General features: G+C 43.4%; 1 protein-coding gene across 10 annotated transcripts in view; it reads right to left on the bottom strand.

Moving 5' to 3' along the window:
- scrib (scribble planar cell polarity protein) overlaps positions 1-19,589 on the bottom strand; it is a 79,415-nt gene that overhangs the window by 21,023 nt on the left and 38,803 nt on the right. For 9 of the 10 annotated variants that reach the window (XM_063483364.1, XM_063483366.1, XM_063483370.1 and 6 more), the window contains exons 3-25: positions 19,224-19,302; positions 18,558-18,647; positions 16,545-16,601; positions 16,214-16,277; positions 14,147-14,221; positions 13,780-13,924; positions 12,883-13,001; positions 12,520-12,719; positions 11,533-11,699; positions 11,287-11,417; positions 11,042-11,164; positions 10,637-10,822; positions 10,182-10,547; positions 8,750-8,812; positions 6,537-6,626; positions 6,377-6,454; positions 5,963-6,280; positions 4,344-4,424; positions 2,536-2,775; positions 2,065-2,175; positions 1,687-1,980; positions 1,396-1,584; positions 1,067-1,186 (exon numbers count right to left, since the gene is read on the bottom strand). In XM_063483364.1, the coding sequence (XP_063339434.1) occupies positions 1,067-1,186; positions 1,396-1,584; positions 1,687-1,980; positions 2,065-2,175; positions 2,536-2,775; positions 4,344-4,424; positions 5,963-6,280; positions 6,377-6,454; positions 6,537-6,626; positions 8,750-8,812; positions 10,182-10,547; positions 10,637-10,822; positions 11,042-11,164; positions 11,287-11,417; positions 11,533-11,699; positions 12,520-12,719; positions 12,883-13,001; positions 13,780-13,924; positions 14,147-14,221; positions 16,214-16,277; positions 16,545-16,601; positions 18,558-18,647; positions 19,224-19,302 (3,386 nt within the window). The remainder of the gene's footprint in view (positions 1-1,066; positions 1,187-1,395; positions 1,585-1,686; positions 1,981-2,064; positions 2,176-2,535; positions 2,776-4,343; positions 4,425-5,962; positions 6,281-6,376; positions 6,455-6,536; positions 6,627-8,749; positions 8,813-10,181; positions 10,548-10,636; positions 10,823-11,041; positions 11,165-11,286; positions 11,418-11,532; positions 11,700-12,519; positions 12,720-12,882; positions 13,002-13,779; positions 13,925-14,146; positions 14,222-16,213; positions 16,278-16,544; positions 16,602-18,557; positions 18,648-19,223; positions 19,303-19,589) is intronic. The other variant, XM_063483365.1, reaches the window with a different exon arrangement.

Genomic DNA, 19,589 nt, shown 5'->3' on the forward strand with positions numbered 1-19,589 from the left:
CCTGCATTCCTTTAGAATGGGCAGCCTCCCAAAAACTAATCTGGACAAAATAAACAACTGGGCTGGCGCATTCTGGCCGCTCCGATAGAAAGATGGGTACGTGCAGCGTGCATGCCCGGAATGAGTAAATCTGTACAACTCCACTTGCTAACACCAAACTGCTGTGGAAGCACTGTGCTGGTGTGGCAGAATTGCTGAATAAAACATCCGATTCACAGGTTGAGCTGAACGGCAGTGGCTTTGGTTAGTACACCAGCTTTGCACTGCACTTATGTGGATCTGCTGGATCTTCAAGGAGCCTCAAAAGTGCATTCTGCATGTTAAAATCAATACCATCAGTACCTGACCTTAAGTACATCAGTGATAGTGATGTAATGAAAAAATGAAGCTCATGCACAAGTGAAAAAATCTGCAGCTTCTCAAGCAGCAAAATGAACTTCAAATCATAGACCATATATAAAAGAATGAAGCCACTGTGTTGCCACCAGTTGGTTGGTGAATCCTGCTGCGAAGCCGCAGGCTGAACATCTTAATGTTTTGAAGCTGGAGTTAAAGAGTGAGTCGAAACTGAGGGACACTGCACGGTTATAACGTAGCAATGCATCTGAAGCATGTCCTGCTTCATTATCCTAATTTATGATTCTATTGGAAGCATAATTTGGTAGGTGCGCATTATTCGCCATTGCCTGTTTATTCATCACAGAGTATTTGGAGACAAGTGTGTGTCTTCTATGCAAACTAGAGGCAACCACACCAATCTGGTAGTGACTAAAACTATAACAAGAAAGTTAAAGGTTTTGTTCAATGCCCTCTTTGAAACCGATTTCACATGGCATAAGCCATAACCTCCAGCAACTAGTCACCAACTACCAACTCTAGATCTGAGTGACTGTGGTCTTAGCAGATAACACTCTGCCCTCTCATCCATATAAGTTCACTTTTAGATTCACCAGCTAAACTGCTAAACTTTGAGCGTAAGGAGTCCAAAAATCAATGTTGTGGTGGCCATCTTTTATATACAGTTTATGTATAGAAGTTAAAATGTACACTTGTAGTAAAAACACACCTTCTGTATTATTTCCATCTCCTCTGGGCTCAGGTCTCGGTCTATAGAAGAGATGCTCTCCATACTGTTCTTTCGCACAATACCGGTTGCAAATGGGTTGGCAATGATACCCGGAGATGCCTGAAAACCAACACAGAGTACAGTTTAAACCTTTGAAAATGGAGATGTTTTTAACTGAAAGCTATAGTTCTACTTCAACACTCAAGCCAGGTACATGATAAAAAGGAATATACATTAGCTAATATAAAGACAGAACGATTAGGTTCATGCTGTACATAATAAACTGTACATAAATTTTTATCCAAATCTGACTTTTCATGTCATCTCACCTCCACTGCAGCCACTTTGCGAGGGTCAAAGCCATCACAAACCAGCATGACCAGAGAGTCCCCGACAGCACGGAGCACTCGCACCGCCTCCGTGTGCGTCATCCCCAGCAGGCTGTGGTTGTTCACCTCGAGAATTCGCATGCCAACCTGCAGTCGCCCGTCCCTTGCTGCTGCGCCAGTCGAACTCACCTGCAGATAACAAAAAATGTGAGCATGTTCACATTTCTCATGTTGATAATAACCTCAAAGCTGAGTCATGCCAAGATGTGTTGCTTTGGATTGCTAAAGAACCTTTGAGATGAAGATGCCCTCATCTGTGGGGTCGAAAGGATTTCCAGCATGACCCTTGGCCCCTCCGCGAATGCTGATACCAAGCTTCTCTCCAGGCTGCTTCTGGATCATGATTTCCTGCATTCCCGGCGGTGAAGGGTCCCGCCGTACCAACATACGGATCTCCTGCTTGTTGGCCAGCAAGGCCCGCACAGCTTCCTGGTGTGTGGCATGTCGCAGGTCAATGCTGTTCACCTCTAATATCCGGTCGCCAACACGGAGCCCACATTGACTTGCCAACCCATGAGGAATCACCTGAAGAAATGAGGTGAAGTCACGGAGTCATGCAACATATTCAGGAGATGAAAATGTAAGAATACACCTGTTTTACAGTAATACCTTTGAGATGAACACCCCAGGTTCATTGATACCAAAAGGGTGGCTGGCGTGGTCGCTGCCTCCTACAATACTCAGGCCTAGAGGGCCTCCAGACTTCACCAGGGTAACTTCCTGTTAGGGTTAGGTTAGATTGGCTTCAGCAGAAGATTTGAAAAATAATTTAAAGCCTGAATGTAAAGACGACGACTCAAACATCACAAGTCAAATCTACATCTGTTATAGTCTAATAAATATCAAAACAACTTTCTATTTAACCACACCATTAGTGCTTTACTGACAGCTACTAACTACTCAAGCCTTCATACCATACACCATCTTCTCTGGAACTGGACAGCAATAAGGATAAGGCGGGGCCACATAAACAAGCATTAACACCGAGTGCTTCAATGACGTTTCTACAGCAATGGCTACTAAAACGACTAAACAAAAACCCAAACTATTCAACACACAAGTCAGTCCTCGAATTCTCACCTCGATGGGATACTCGTCCTCCATCCGGCTCAGATGGTTCCCGAGGCTTTCCTCGTCCTGGTCTGGAGAATCTGATGGTTCTGGGGGTGGAGGGGAGTGGGCTCGTGCCCGGGTCTGACCTGGAGAGCCCCCTGGTGCATTCAAGTCACGCTCCACCAGGAGGGCGATGGTGGGGGAGGTGCCGGTAAGGAGCGCTACTGCCTGGTCATGCCTGGCCTCTGTCATGTCTACACCATTGATCTGGATTGACAGTAAAACCAACCACGGAGGGTGTCAGCCCACCAGGACGCTCCCACTGGTCATTTGCTACTCATAGGATGAATATTTGACAACAAACCAAGCCTGCCAACAGTCATTTCTCATCCCTCTCTCCATTCATTACCCAAAATGAAAACTGAATGCTTAAGTTCTAAACCGATCTGATTTTTAATTCTGAGATTTTTCAAGTTCACCAAAGCGAGTAGTTATTTAAAGAAGAACCAAACACCTACACAAAGCAGCAGGATCTTATACGGAAAGTGAGGGGTGCTGCAGGCAATTTAAGATGGCAGAGCGTCCCTGAGGGAGAAAAGCTGCAAGCAAGCAGAACTATTTTTCATCAAACTCCCTGAAGTGAGCTCATGAATGCCCATGCTGCTATCTTTTCATGTAATCAGTTCAGCATTTCTTGCCTTTGTTTACTTAAAACTTCAGTGGAAGTGTGTAGCTTCTCCAAAAATGATCTTAAGTCCACAAAGGCAACAAGAAGTCGTCAGACACCACAGATTAACCATTTCATTACTGTTTATGTGTGTTTTAGGATCAAATAAATAGGGGTAGCTTTTAGGCATGCAGTCTAGTCCAAAGTGACAAGCAGAGGTCGGCACAGACCCGACAGTACCAGCTCTTACCACGGGCTGATACACTGCAACTGCTGCTGTTGCGGTAACTCGTGTTCCACAAAATCAGCAGAGCAACAGGCTCAGCCCACTCCACCCCCAACACCATACCCACCACCAAGCAGGCAAGGAGATGTACTCAATGCATTAGTGAGCATGCACAACAGGAGAGCGTGAGAGAGGAAAAGAGAACCAAAGAGAAGCCAATGAAAGAAAAGAGGAAACCCAGAAAGAAGGCAAAGAGGACCATTCAGGAAGCTTTTCTGTGATTACAGAGAGCAGGAAGTGCAGTAAAGAAACAGATCTGGTCATCATCAGTTCATTCACAGTAAATAACAAAGTGTGCAAATGTGCATGTGACTGGACAAAAACATGCGACAGAAGAGTTGCTAATACGCAGAAAGATACGGGAGCACAAAGCAAAGCTTGGAGTGGGATGAAAAGAAATTTAAAAGCTAAGAAAGTTCATGCAAAGGCTAAATGTTTTAATATTTAACTAAAGCAAATAAAAAATCTTCATCGAATCCAAATAGAAAATGGCTTTAATATGAGGACCGTATCACTAACTCATGGACGTGATGTGTGAGATTTTGATGAAATAACTTATTATTCATATGCTCAGGATGGAAACACCATCTCAGTCAAACAAAGCCTAAAACTGACTGATGAAAGCAGTGATGCTGGCACAACTGACACAATAAAAATGGAACAAAATGCAACAAAAATGCCAAAAAGTAAATGCCTCATTTACCAGATATAGGAAAAGTTTTGTATCGCTGTTATTCTCACAACACAAAAATGATACCTAATTCTTTGGGATTCATGTCTAAATTTTTTCTGGAATAAACGTGTTCCTGTTTGTAAAGAAAGCCCTGCTTTGATCACAGTCAACACTACAGTGTCCAGATGGAGAAGGATGGTAGTACTCACAGAGATCACCCTGTCGCCCACACGCAGCGTGCTGTCTTTGTGGGCCGCTCCGCCCTCTGCGATTCGAGAGATGTAGATTCCCTAAAACAAAACAAGACAAGCACGACTACTGATTTAAACATTTCTGCACATTTGTGGATAACTTATTTTTTACTCACACTTTCTCATATACTGCAACTAACAATGGCATCATTGCGAACGATGGCTACAACAAACCACAGGCCTATATGTAAACGCTCGCACTGAAAGAAAAACTGAATTTGTTTTCATGACTGCTGCAAAATTGACATAGTGCGACACATTAGCAGCCCACACTGCCAGACAACACACAAACAACCTCTACATATAACTGATTAACAGGTCAGCGCCAAATAGTTAAAACGCATTAAAAGCCTCGACTGCCAGCAGCTCGTTACAAAGTACGAGCGCTGAAACGCTGTCCCCTTTGCTCAGACACATTACACCGCTTGTACACCAATAAAAACCCAGCCTAGCTGCTAGCCTGTCCCACATGAACAAAATGTGTAAACAAATGCATGTGCAAAGTCTAGTGCACCAATTCACATCCACCAGGTGAGTCACTGCATCCACTTCAAAAGGCTTCTTGAAAGGGAGGAAAGACTTACAGTCAGACCCGCTTAAATCTTATGTTTATGACTCCTTCCCTCCTTGTGGGCTCCTGGAGCTGCTCGAGCTGCAGAGCAGCAGTGTGCTGGCCCAAATATACATGTCGCCCTGTCCAAATTACAGCAGGCCTATCGAGTGTCAAGGCTGGCTATTCATATCGGCGTCTCCCGGGAGATGACTGTAAGCGCTGTGGCCAGAATAGACGGCGTTAAAAGACAGATTCGCTCTGACTGAGACTGTTACTGCAAACATGTGACTTCACTTCCTAACTTTCAAACCACACTTTTTGAAAACCCTTTTACTGATAGTATGAGGCACTGTCTGCAGCTTTGGATGTTTTTTTCTTAAGTCTTTTTCCTCTATTCCCTTCTTCATTCCCCAGATTTGGACGTTGACAGAAGGTTGCATAAATCACACGAGTAAAATAAAGCAGCCACCACATCTGAATCTGAACTAAACAACTCCCTCAAAGAACTGACTCAGTTCAATGAAGTATTGTGTTAAATCATCTAAAGATGAATGACAGGAATACTTCTGTAATGCCATTTAACTGATTCAAACAGGACGCTCTGCTTGGATGTTTACACAAACTTGCATAATGAACTACAACATGATACAGATCTCAGATAAACATCTGTCCCTTGTGCTGCTTATTTTAACATCAGACATGACACTGTGATCTGATAGTCTTGTAAAGAGGTGCCTGTCTCCTATCAGGCTAAATAAAACTCAGTTAAATATAAATTACTCTTACTTTTAAGGTTTACTTAACTATAATTTCAGTGGGCAGGTCAACTATGAGGGAGGTGTTTGATATGGGAGCAAAAGATGCTGCAGGGTGGAAAATGATGGGATGAGAAAAAGGTGGATAGGCTTTCCCTTAGTGATAGGGTGAGGAGTTCAGTCGTTTGGGAGGGGTTCAGAGTCGAGCCGCGGCTCCTCCACATCGAAAGGAGCCAGCTGAGGCTCTTTTTTTTTTTTTCTTTCCTCACCGTGTCCCCTGTGCGGTACGGCGTGGAGCCTTTCCCCCCTGCAATGCTGAATCCCAGCCCCTTGTCATTACGGATGAGGCAGGTGGAGAACCGCTGCCTCGGCCCGCTTGGACTGTTCTCCAAGTTAAAGGCAAGGCCGCTGCTCCGCCTCTCCCGTGGGAAGTAGTCATCCTCGGGCCTAAGCGGTGTGGTGGTGATGGCGTTCTCTGGTTCCACCATGCGCTCCCGCAGCACTGTCATGGAAACTGTAGCACCGGAGCTGCGGAGAGCTTCCACTGCTGTGTGATGCTCAGCTTCGTGGAGGTCCACTCCATTTACCTGAGACAAGGAGATTGTTTTGTTAAACAGAAAACAAACAAACAAAACACTCTTCTAGTCACCCTCCCTGTCACACACAGACATGCAGATGTTTACCTCCAGCAGTTTGTCTCCCACTTTAACTCCAGCTCTGGCTGCAGGACCCTCTTCAGACACTCTGGAGATGAAGATTCCCTAAAAGCAACCAAACATTAACAGTCAGTCTGTGACCTCAAATACTTTCAAACCTAAACAAACCCCAGGTACCCAGCCCTACCTCATCATCTCCTTTGTAAGGCGTGGATCCTTTTCCACCAGCAATGCTGATGCCCAGGCCGCCTGTTTGTCGCACGATGGTGAGGGTGTGCTGCAAGTTGAGGACGGGGGAATCAACAATACTGGGAGTGAAAACCCATAAAAAGCCTACTCATCTTAGGGCAGATTAAGAGGAAAACGAGCCCACAGCGATTTACTTTGTTTTGGGTTTATACAGGGTGTATCAAAAAGAATTATCTGATTTTGAAAGGCTACATTTTTTAAGTAATGGACGGGGAAAGAACTATGTGGTAAATTTTTAAAATACATGAATATAAAGTTTTATGCAAAGCTTGCAGTGTCAAGTGCTCAATGTGCCTCCCTCCGGACGCATGGTAAATGTCCATGAGATAGCCAAACTCCTTCCATACTTTAGTGAGCATGTCTGGAGTCAGTGCTGTTGTTATGCTACCTACCGGCAACCACATGAAACTCACGAATGTGCTCTTACTCACGGTACGTGTTTCGATAGTTGATCGGTGAACAGCTGCAGGATCAAAGCACTTTAAAATTGGATGATTCTTTTTGATGAACCCTGTATTTTAAGTCGTGGGTAACCTCTTTCAGCCAGAAGGTGGCGTCAATCAGTGCTGCACCCTTTGTTTGTGCTGATGGATGTGTGGAAGCAGATAAACGCTGACTTCAGTGTCAGTTTATGGGCCTATGCCAGTTTAAATGGGAGGCAGATGGCTTTGTGTTTGCCTGAATTTGATTTAAAGCACGAACAAAAAGTTTGACCCAAATCATCCACCAATTAACCAATGAACTGACATGGGACATGAATTCTAACACACTGTGTAAAAAATGCTTCGGCTGGACTCAGTGAGACCAACATTTTTCCCTAAACAAAGTGTATTATGTATGAATTGGAGTGTAGACTTGTGTACATTATGCATACTTGCAGGCCATGCAAAAAGGGGAGGAATGGAGACAAATGAGGTACAGATGGAAGGAAGTAACAGACAACAGTTTTAAGTGCCCTAAAGGTGGAGTCTTTGCTTTGAGACTCCAGTGTTGCTCAGTGTGACTAGAGCGAAAACAAATGTTTCTTGCAAATTTTCATCACCCACACTAAACATACTAAATGCACCGATATACAGTGAATCATGCAAAAGAAAAAAAATGTAGATGGAGGGAATAAACAAAAACAAAAGCAAATCTGAAACAAGCTCTTTCTTGCACTTGAAATAACAGCCATGTGTTACAGATTTACACAATCAAAAATCGACTTTGTCATCCATCCACCGGTTATCCTGTTTAGAAGCTGGATTAAAACCTGGAGGAAGTTGGGAAAGTGGCTTTGCCTCATCAGAGTGTAACCAGCCCATTCATTCCAGGGTGACAAGGCACTGGACGGGATGAAAAAGGAGCAAAGCAGCAGAAGCAGAGGAGAGGCAGGGGAGAGGCAGAGTGTGCCAGAACCTGGACTGACTGAATATCTGCAAACTTAAATCTTTATGGCACTAACCCTTATAAGAATACCGACTCCTCGCTGAGAACCTGTTCTCTGCGTTTTCCTCACACTGTTTATTTAACAGAGGAACTGGTGGTATATATTTTTTCCTCTTTGGTGTGTATACTGAGGGGGCGGGGTTAATTAATCACCAGTTAATGATGACTACCTCATTTTGAGGTGGAAGTAACAATCTTACTATGGTTACAAAGAAAAAAAAACATAATTTATTCACTGAGTTCAGGTATCTATTAAACAAATGCTGTTTTAAAGGTATGACCTGTGATTGGTTTATAATAAAACCCAGAAGGGAAGGATCAATGGAAAACCACAAATGTTGTGTTTAAAGGGCCAAAAATTAAATTAAAAGTTAAATGTTATCAAGTGCCTGGCCCTCTGCTTTAGACTCCAAAAAGCACAAAATGCTGAGAATGAAACTCTCACTCCATGTTTATAATCACAGGGTTAAAGTGTCCACACTCCAGCTGTCCAGTAAGAAGAAGGAAGAAATAAATAGTGTCCGTTTCAGTCCTGTATTCAGGTTCTGCCACACTGGCCCCTCCTGTGAATGAGCTGGGATTAGAGGGGTGCCCTAGCGATCGGCTCGGATTAACCGTGGATTTCTGTGGGAAGTTTTCTCCATTTCTGAGTATGGGTGGACAAATGAATGGGTGAGTGAGGGACGGAAAGACAAGAGTGGATGGGAAAGAGTAGGTACAGACCTCTTCCTCCTCAATTCGAGCAGGTTCAATCAGCAGATTATTGACTTGATCAAATGACACCCCCTGTTAGGACAGGAACCAGCAAGAGGCATGCGGATTAGTCAGGCCAAAATAAAAATATGCACACAGACAGACACACCCAAAAAAACCAAAACAGAACAAAAAAAATATAAAAACCTCCAGACACACCAGACACTCAACACGCCACTGTCTGCTTGCAGGTTGTGAAGCAGAAGTGAATCCACACTCACTCCCCAGCCACCAAAAGCAAAATACAGGCAGAGGTGGAAAGACAAGACCAAGGAGCTGAGCCAGAATGCAAAAAATACAGTGCAGAGAGAGTGGACAAAAGAAGGCAAAAGCTCCCAAACCACAACAAGCCCAGCCTCCACACCATCAACAGCAATTTCCTCCAGGAGCAAGACTTAAATTTAGGTGAAAAAGTCAGTTTCAGGCTAAAAAAATATAAACATAGCTAAACGATTCACAGAAAGTACAAAAGAAATGATGCAGAAACAGATTTACTAGAAGAACAAAGTCCCTAAAAAAACCCAGTGAAAGAAAATACGACCATGTGACACAAGCCAGGCTCATTCGATGTCGTGTTCCAGCTCTGCCAGTACATGTTCTGGTTGGTCCGAGTTCAGTCACCCACACGCACGCACACATCCATACCCACACACCAAATAGATTCATGATGATGTTTGATCATTAGGTTAAAAAGGATTTCTACAATTAGCGTGACACAAATCAACAGATTTCAATTTAATAAGTCTAATGATCAATAAGGACATTCATTGATAAGCAGCTCCCGAGCATCCTTCACTCGTTTCATTCATACTTTACAAGCATACAATGTTACAAAAGCAGTGTGCAAGTGTCAATATTCAATTAAATCAGCAGGTAACTGATGATAAGGAGCGCCAGTGTTGAGCAAGAAAGGCTGAATTTATCCACAAAGGAAAAAAAAGGTTTAGACAAAGATCTGAATGCAGTCTTGTATGGAAACAAGGGATCACAATGGCCTGTGGCTGATTTATGCCGACTATGTCTGCATGCTTTCTGTGGGGGAACAGGCTAGGAGAGGCAAAATCTGAGGGGGCCAGATGAGGCTGTTGGTGAGTTTGCGATGAATGTAATGCATCACCCTGGATTTATAGCACAAGGGCAGGGCGGCTTCATCTCAGGAATGACCCTGCATGCAACGCCACATCCATCTTAAGTGAATGCAGCTTGCAAGGTGGCAAAGGCTCTCCATGCATACAACATCAACTGTTTGCAAAGAGGCAACAAACAAGGAAAAATATATATGTAAAGTGTTAAAGCCTAAAATATGCTGACTTGGTGTGTACTGCATGTCCTGCTGTGATGATACATAACACTTTCTGCATTCCTGAACTGCACCCTGCCAGTGTTTGGATCTCTCTTTTACCTTTACTTGGCTGGAGTTGACCTGATGCCGGCTGTCCTCTGCCTCCTCCACTCTGTGGCGGTGCTGAGGAGTGCCATCACTCTGCTCTTCCTCCTCATCCTCCTCATCCTCCTCGTCCTCGGCAGCCTGAGTAGAAGAGTTGAGGGCGTCGGGACTGAAGCCCTGCAGCAGAGCGGCCACAGCCTCGGGTTTGGGCAGCTTGGTGATTTTGAAGTGCTTCTTGTAGTGTGGCGTGTCCTTTCGTATCAGACGCTTCTCCATGGGCCTCTTGTCTTCCTCGTCACTCCTCTCGCCGTCCTCGCCGTCCTCTTCGTGGTCCTCGTCCCCACCTCGGATGATGGGTTCTTCTGCAAAGTGCACAGTGGGCTGGAGAAATGAAAGGGAGAGGATTTTAGAGTCTAACAGAAACAAAGATTGAATCCATGAAATGAGGAGAAAACCTATTCACCATTTACCTCAACGTACTCCACCTCCATCTCATCAAGGTCATCCTCATCCTGAGGGGAAGGGCCGTCCAAACGGTTCTCCATGTGAGAGGCCTCAGTCACATTTTGTCTGTCCTCATGGGAGGTGGCCGACAGCGTGCTGTTAGACACCTGCGAGTCATGGCTCTGATTGGAGAGGTCACTGAGCCTTTTTTCCTAAAAGCAATGACATCATTTTTATTATATCAGCATGTACCACACCAGCAGCTAGTCAGAAAGTATTAGAGCTAAATTTGAGTTTAGTTGTTTGTAATACTGGAGCTTAGCAGCAAGAAATGAAATGCTATTTGCTTATTTTTATTTATTTATTTATTTTAATTTGGTGGTGACCACATTTCTGACCGTTTTCATTAATCATTATTAGACGTTATGTACCTGTGGGTCCAGGGACTGATCCTCGTCCTGTCTGGATGTGTAGGCTTCATTTCTCCTCTCTTCAATCCCTTTCTTCATTTCCTTCAGCTCACTGGGATGCGGTGTGGCTCTGCGCTGAAGGCCCTGAAGAAGAAGAAGAAAAAAAGCAATTTTATCTGATTTTCCTTTAAGCACGACATTATTCTTTTCTTTTTTTTAGCTTTTGTGCTGATGGGTCAGGTTTGCATTGTTTAGTTTTTACTCACTCTACGCTCTGCAGCAGCCTCATCATCCTCATCCACCTCAGCCTTGGTCTCCTCCTGGAACTGGATGACCGAAACTCTGTTCAGGTTGCTGTCTGTCCAGCTACCATCTACACTGTTCTGCAGCAGGTTCTCTGCAGATAAAGAGAGAGGGCAGAAGAAAGAGTGTGCCAGTTAAAATAAATATAATCTATACATGCTTCTAACAGGTCTGAATACTCAAATGCTTATTTAAAGCATGTTGCTTACCTAGGCTTGGGGAAGGCTGCTGGGGTAGCAAATAGCAGGTTAACACTTTCTCTCCTGTTCGCTCATCGTCCTCTGTCTGGAACTTGAGCATTGGCTGAGACTGGTTCTCTGCGAGCCACATGGCCTTCAGGTTGAGGTTTGTCAGGGCGAAAGGCAAGTTTTGTAATCTGGATAAAAGTAAGGTCGGGACAGATAGATGAGCTTAAAATTTCTAAGATTTTTAAGGTGGATCTATTATTTATTTCCTTCTTTCCTGTCAGTACACTCAGAACAGCACATCAGCTGGGCTGGCGTCTTTGTGAGACGAATCTGAATTTCTTTCAACATGCCTGTCAGAGCCAATGAGACTGCAGCAGGCATGGGAGACATGCAGCCCAGTCTCATCTCATTAATCTATTTGCACTTTTCCTCACATACTGTGGTCTACAGGACCACTGTCATGGTTAAATGGCACTTTCCTACTCTACTTAAGCACACAACATGCCTCATTCACCTACTCGCACGCATTTAGAAAACAACTTGCCCGAGGATACTTTGGGATGCAGACTTGAACAGCCAGGGATCAAATCACCAACCTTCTGATTAGTAAATTACCTCCTGGTGACCGGTTGTTCACACCCCACCCCAGTTTGACAACCCTTGCTGTAAGGCCACTCTCTCGTTAAAACAGTGAAATGAGGGGGCAGCACGCACCAGTACGAGACTAGCTAGGATTATTTTGACTTGCAAAGAGACTGTAGGAGAATGTAAGAATAAAAGTCTCTGAAATAACACTTTGACAGCGATAATTATGCTTCAGATCATTCTAGTAACAAACAATTTGCACAAAGTCATACCTGTGATGAAATTACGAACTAAAAGGGCAAAAGTGTCGGTGCAACATCTTTGTTTTATCTATTTTGGCAAAGACATTCTCTTCAGGTCTTCAACCTTTGCTGTGAAAGCTGCTGTGCATTATTAACGGTCTACGGTGTTAAGTAAGGGTACCTGTTTCCAGCTACATCCAGCACATGCAGCTCCGTGGCATCTGCAAGCTCAGCAGGCAGTTTGCCCAGGCGATTGTCTCTCAGTGAGAGGACGTTGAGGCTGGCACAGCCGCCCAGCTCTTTGGGCACGCTGCCCAGCCGGTTGCGGTCTACATTCAGGTTGGTCAGCTTCTTCAACTTGCCCAGCGAGCGAGGAAGTGACTTTGAAAGCAAAAGGGAGGGAGACGAAAGCCATTAATAACCATTGGAATCAGTGATTCAACATAATTATTGTTAATGGGACTTAGTTATTAATGGGTGTGCATGAACCCCTAATAGGTCAAATGCAGGGCTGCAGGAAGCAGTTTATACTGTGCATCCCTACCTGTAGCAGGTTCTCCGTCAGGACAAGTTCTGTGAGGTTTTCACACTCGCCTATTGAATCAGTCAGATGGGTCAGTCTGTTCTGGTCCACCTTCAGGATGGACAGCTGTTTCAGAGACCCTGCAGACAAATCACGGTAACATTTAGCAAATTGCAACGTCATACACAACATCGTACACTTCACTACTGGGCTGCACTATTTTTCATTCAGATCACATATGTGTTTCTTAATATATCTGTGTGTGGACGTGTGTGATTTTGAGCAAGGGTTTTATGCAGAAAAGCGTAAATGAAAAACAAAGACAGAGGCTGCAGTGGGCAGTTCTCATTATTTTTAAAATCTGTTTTACTTCACTACTAAGAAATTATTTGTATTCTTTCCACAGCAAGGGCAAAGAAGAAGGAACAGCAGAAGCACAGACTTAGCCCACATTACAGCTTATTTATGATGCACCATCTAAGCTGCAATATGTAGCTTAGATGGTGTAGTTTGCAAGACACACGGACAGCATACTGTAAAATATGTTAATCTAATTAGTCCTTGCATGTAAACACATATCTGTGCTTCATTGGCATTATTTTTCCAGTAGGGGGCAGTGCTGTTCTTGTTTAAGATCACACTAGAGCCATATCCCAATGTATACTTAATCAATATGGTTTCATGATTAGGTGCAAAAACTTTCACTGACAAGATAACACACACTTAGTTTACAGGAAGAACATTATTGAATTATTATTGAATTATTGAGTTAGTTACAAAACAAAGGTAATAAACACCAACACAGAATAATGTTGGTGTTTATTACCAATCTGTGTGTAATAACACAGAATGTGTTATTACCAACATAAACACCAACACAGGAAAAAAAAACCTGTCCCTTCCCCTGGTGTTTCTCACCTATGCTGTCCGGGACGACCTCCAGCAGGTTCTGTGTGAGCAGCAGGTCTGTGAGAGCCAGGAGGCCGTTCAGCTCTGAGGGGAGCTCCTCCAGACGATTCTCCGACACATCCAGACACACCAACCTTCGAAGGTTTCCCAGCTCCTACACACACACACACACACACACACACACACACACACACACACACACACACACACACAAATTACCACTTACAGTGAGCTATAGAGACACAATACAATCCAGCAAACACAAAAAGAAGAAAACTGCTAGTGGGAGTAAATTCTGCATGAAAGCAACAGTTTGGAACTTCATGAAAATCAGGACATTAAAAAAAACAAAACAAAACAAAAAAGCTGTACTTACTGGTGGTAATGAGGACAATTGGTTACGGTCCAGCCACAGCTCCCTTAGGTTGGGGAGAGCGCCGAGGGTATCCGGCTAAAGGAAAGTAGGGGAGAAAAGACAGAGTGAGTGGCCATATTTTTAATGTAAAATCTAATTTGTGTTAAAACTGCATGTTGTGCAGATCGTGCTTCATTTGAAATCTGTAAGAGGGGCTGAGAATTTGGAAAACAGAAATCATGTGACATCTGTGGATGACTGTTACAGAAAGATCTGATGTCAGCCTCAGTTATACCACAAACTGCTTCAGCTGCTTGAAGCTGAAATCAGCGCTGACTAGCACGACTCCCACCGGATTCTGACTTTCAGTTTGACTTTTCTGACACATCAGTACCAGGTGTGCTTTCTTACCATCTGTCTTCTCTGACACACACACACACACACACACACACACACACACACACACACACACACACACACACACACACACACACACACACACACACACAAAGTGTCGACACAGCCTCGCCTCACCAACAGTGCCGTCTTCTTCTTGTCACTCATCTCATTCACGTCGGTGAAATACGACGGCACTTTTGTTTTATTTGGTCATTGTTGCACTTCACTTGAGTCCTGGCCATCTGGCAGGTTGTCAAAAAAGTTCACTAGCTCAAGAGGTTCTGTTGTCCTGTGTTGTCCCCGTCACATGGGAAATCATATAAAAAAACCATTCCCATAAACCTCCCTCTCGCCAGGCACCTCCTCCAGTTCTATCTGGGGAATGGTGAGGTGTTCCCAAGACAGCTAAGAAGCATAATCTGGTCTCCTCCCAGTCAGATGTACCCAAAGGTGCCTTATCAACTTCCAGAAGACATCTTAGTCAGATGTTTGTAACACCTCAACTGGCTGCTTTGGATACAGAAGAGTAAAGGCTCTACTCCAAGTCTCTCCTAAAGAAGAGTTCCTCAACTTATCCCTAAAGGTGAGCCCAGAAACCCTTCAGAGGAATCCACCCACAGCCATGGATATGGTTGAGGGTACTTAACCAGTAGGCTCAATTAGCTAAAGTACTGCTTCAGCTTTGCCTTTACTTCTGTTTTCACCAGCTAGACCAGTAAAATTACTTCAAATCTCCAACTCTACACTTTCCCCGAGTTGGAAAAATATGCCTTTGATACTCCAGGCAACAATTCCCACAAACCTGTAGAGGACAATTCAAACTTTGAAACAGAAGCTTAAATAAAAATTAAAGGTGATCCTATTATGCTTTTCCTTGGTTTATATCAAGTATGTAAATTTACAATGGTAATAATGAGGTCAGTAAATGTACAAGTAAAACTCAGATCTCATAGATGCACAGGGGCTGCACAAAAATCCAACATAAGATAAATACGGATTGAACCATTCAAGGCTATGACAGGTGAGTACAAGAATCAGCACAAAAGCTCTCCTTTAAATATGCATATGATCTTTCCCATGGTGTATTAGTGTAATGAAACAGAAATTTCAGGACTTTCAGAGATTTCTAGTCTGACACCGTTTTCGCAAAATTGTCCTATTTTTTTTATCTACTGTTGGTAAATCAGATTCTGATTTTAGGGGAAAAAAAGTCAACTGAAGGATCTTGAAATGAGCTCAAATTTAAAATATGAAATAATTAAGGAGCATGTAAGATGGCTGAGCGATGATCTATGACAGGCATGCAGGCAAGGTTTCATCATGATGTCAACTGTTTGTTCAGCCTCCGCCCTCGTCAGGACATGAGACATTGTTTGCTCTGTCCTACAGAGACAGGTGGGTGTTCCCGGGCTAAAACCGGCACTCACTCTGGGGTAGTGCAGGCAGGGCTTCACTTCTTTCAGACTGGCTGGGCTGTGTTTGGTGAAGTAAACATGTGGTCTGGATCATAATTACTGTGGTGGGACTGTGAGAGGGATATTTGTGATACGTGTCAATTTGAGAGTGTGTGCGTGTGTGTATGTCTGTTCTACTGGTTGTGCGAAAATGAAAAATATTATTTTAAGACACAATCAAGGGTGTTGTCTGAGCACGATGATGATGATTTAAGGGGATGAGACACTGACTTACCAAAACTTCCAGTTCATTGCTGCCCAGGTCCAGCTGTTCCAGTTTCACCAGGAAAGAGAGCGACCTGTATCAAAGCACAACCGGTTACGTCACACAAATATATGCACTCAAAGAACAAAGAGCTCCGACTCGAACGGGTAACAGCATACCATTCATTCACATGTAGTGATGTACGTTCATAAACCTGCTGTTACAAGTAACTCGTGGTGTGTGTCTTTCCCGAAACTTCTACAGTAATTGACAGGTAAAAGTAGCAGTGACAAAACACGCCAATGAAAAATGTGGAGAGTGAAATATGTATGTGTGGTATGAGAAGAGATGAAAAACTTACGTGGGCAGAGATTTCAACAGGTTCTCCCTGAGCTCCAACGTCACCAGGTTGGCCAAACTACAAAAGCAGGAATGGCAGAGAACACGAGGCACATAAATGAAGAGAAACAAAAAAAATGAGGGGCAGGAGTTGGCAGGTGAGGAGAATAAAGGATGGGGGAGGAAGAGAAGGGAGAGGAGAGGCAGGCTGGTTAGTCAGATGGCGGGTCTGTTCGTCTGGGCTGCCAGGCGTGGTGAGGGACTCTTCCATCTGTCTGAGAACAGCAGTGGCCCGCAGCCTGGAGACCAGCCTCCTCAGAGCACATCGGTGGTACTCGAGAACCTGCACGCTCGCTTTATTCGTGCACATGTGTAAATCTCAGTGGCCACAGGCTACAGTTGCCCCTTTTTGAAACCTTTAAGCACTTAGGTTCTCAATCTTAAGCCTGTGAATTGTCACTAAAGTGTGCACAGCGACTGCTGCACCCTCTGCTTTTGGCACAAAATAAGGAAATCTGATGCCAAAGACAGATATCAGTAGAGATGTGTGAGGCGCCTCAAATCTTAAAAAAAACCCAAAAAAACCAAAAAAACAAAACAAAACTGTGCAAGACCAAATATAAAAGATATGAAGACTCATTACTTTGCTGAAACATCAGGATTTCTTTCCTCCTTCTTTTGTTTAGAAATGGATTGTTAAGCTGGCTTTATGGTAGAATATAGGCAGCCCTGTAATCAGACAGGTTTTACACTTGATGTGACCAAGTGAGGTCACTTTTAATCCCAGCAGTTTATTTATATATGTAGTTACAATATTTTAATGATAAAAATGTCTGAGTCTACTTTTCCTACAACTTTTTACAGTGTTTTGTTCTTCATCTCATTACACAATTGTCCCAATTCTAATTACTACCACTGTAATGTTTTGCAGTGAACCATGGCTAGCATTGCTTTAACAAGATTTATAACTGCAGGAGCCTTGAGGTGGATAAGTTTATGCTCAAAAAGTATTCATGTATAATAAATTAAACTCTCTGTCATTTTAGTCATTAAAACTGTTTGGTCGCCTTAGAGCCTAAATGGATCATAGTAAGAATGCTCTGTATTTAACGTCAAATTAAAGCGTGTCATGTCTGGCCCCTCGTGGGATTGTCATTTTCCAACATGGAAACCAAGTTTGATGGTTTCCATGCAGTGCTGGTGCCTGTGCGAAGCCAGTTCGGCCTGACTTCTGAGAACTGGTCCCACATTGCAGCAGGTCTGAGAACTAAATGTGATACAGCAAAATTTGGGGTAATATTGAAAGAAAGTAATTGTGGACAGATCCTTCAGGCTTCAGTGATTTCTTGGGGAACCCTTCCTGTTGCCACTGACATGGCCCCAGTTCATCCTGAACACAAGAATATTTGGTTTTGGTTTCAATTTAATTTAGTCTTCCCCAAAGGGAAGCTCTCCAGGCTTGTACTAATACTATAACTATTGTGATCTTTTAAGTTTGGTTTCATTTCCTTTTGCATAAAATACATTTTTCTTTATCTAATAACCAGCAATGGCAGAAAAATGCGCACTTACATGAAGTACAGTAACACAGCACTCACTGTCAACTATTGGCGCAACCAATCATGCATACATTCACAGCCACCCCTCATTCCCAAAAGCCAATTTTAAGCCAGGAAATACCCTGATCTGTGGTTCCAACTTTCCATTCATGAGTTTTTTTGTGCTTTGCCAACTACCAGCTTGTTGGCACTGGTTGTTTTTCAGTAAAAAAGGAATGAACCTGGCTCTAGATTAGGCACCGGCCTCGGCACAGTGCTGGAAAGAGGACAAAGGGGCCTTTCACAACGTCCCAGACCAGGAGCAAAGTTTTTCATTTACAATGAGATAAAAGATAGCCAATGCTCCCACTTGCGTCAGTGTTGCTTTTATTTTTTTCTTAATCTAACCAAGAGGAAAAACTGAAAAAAACTAAACAAAAACAACCCTTTTAACTTATCAGATTGTCTTCTATGAGCCATAATGAGCGTGTACATACTTTCCAACGTCGTTGGGCAACGTCTGTAATGACACATCATTGAGGGCCAGGTGAGCAAGCGCTCGGAGTTGAGTGAAACCATCCGGCAATCTGAAGCAGAGAGAGAGAGGAAAATGGTGTGTCTGTTAGGTTTTTGTTTTAATGGCAACAGCCAACTCACACACCGACTACTAGCCCTCCACATCTGTTAAAGAAATCAGGATCAAAGTTTCTGCCAGCTGTTCAATCGCTTTTCCATAGTAGGAACGGAGAGATATTGATGACAGGGGGTAAGAAGATGATGAAGGTGAACGGAGTTATAATGGGAATTAACTGGTATCCTGGTTAAGTCAAGCGGTAGTAAGCACGCAAAACAATGATCAGCTCCAGACATGTGTTCATTTACTGTTCCTAATCCTTACTTAGCAGTGAAACGAGCGTCACACTCCACAAACTCGATATACTGTTTACATGCACACACACGAACAATTACAATATTTAAAAGTTCAGTTCACTGCACACTTAGCAAAGTAATTAGAGCAAACAAATGACACTCACGCTTCGTTTCGTCTGTCAAAACAGTGTTGCCCCCACAACTCTGCTCTTGTTACTGTATCTGGGAATACCCCGTTCTTATATTTTCCCACACTGATCATAAAAAATGATGGGCTGTTGAAAGGCACTTACCTGGAGAGGGGGTTTCCACTGAAGTCTGCAATCTCCAAGGCCCTGCAAAACTTAATGCTCTCTGGGATCTCAGAAATATCTGCAGGAGAAAAAGAGAAGGAGGAGGAGTCAGCGTTGTGGATGCACAGATGTGGATCGTGAAACGAGCTGATGCTATAGAGCGAATGATTTTAAAAAGTTCCTCATAAACACAACCAGATGCCAAAGAGCAGAGAAGTCAGAGAAAAGAAAATGAGAGAAAAATGAGATTTTTTTTGCAGAGGTCAAAGTGCAGTAGTACATCTTGATTTTCTCAGGGATGCACTGACTGTGAAGATCTGGGCCAATAGTGGTGAATAAAGACATATGTACATATGTGTGTTTCAG

Source organism: Pelmatolapia mariae, linkage group LG9 (genome assembly GCF_036321145.2).
Source record: "Pelmatolapia mariae isolate MD_Pm_ZW linkage group LG9, Pm_UMD_F_2, whole genome shotgun sequence".
Lineage (NCBI taxonomy): Eukaryota > Metazoa > Chordata > Actinopteri > Cichliformes > Cichlidae > Pelmatolapia > Pelmatolapia mariae.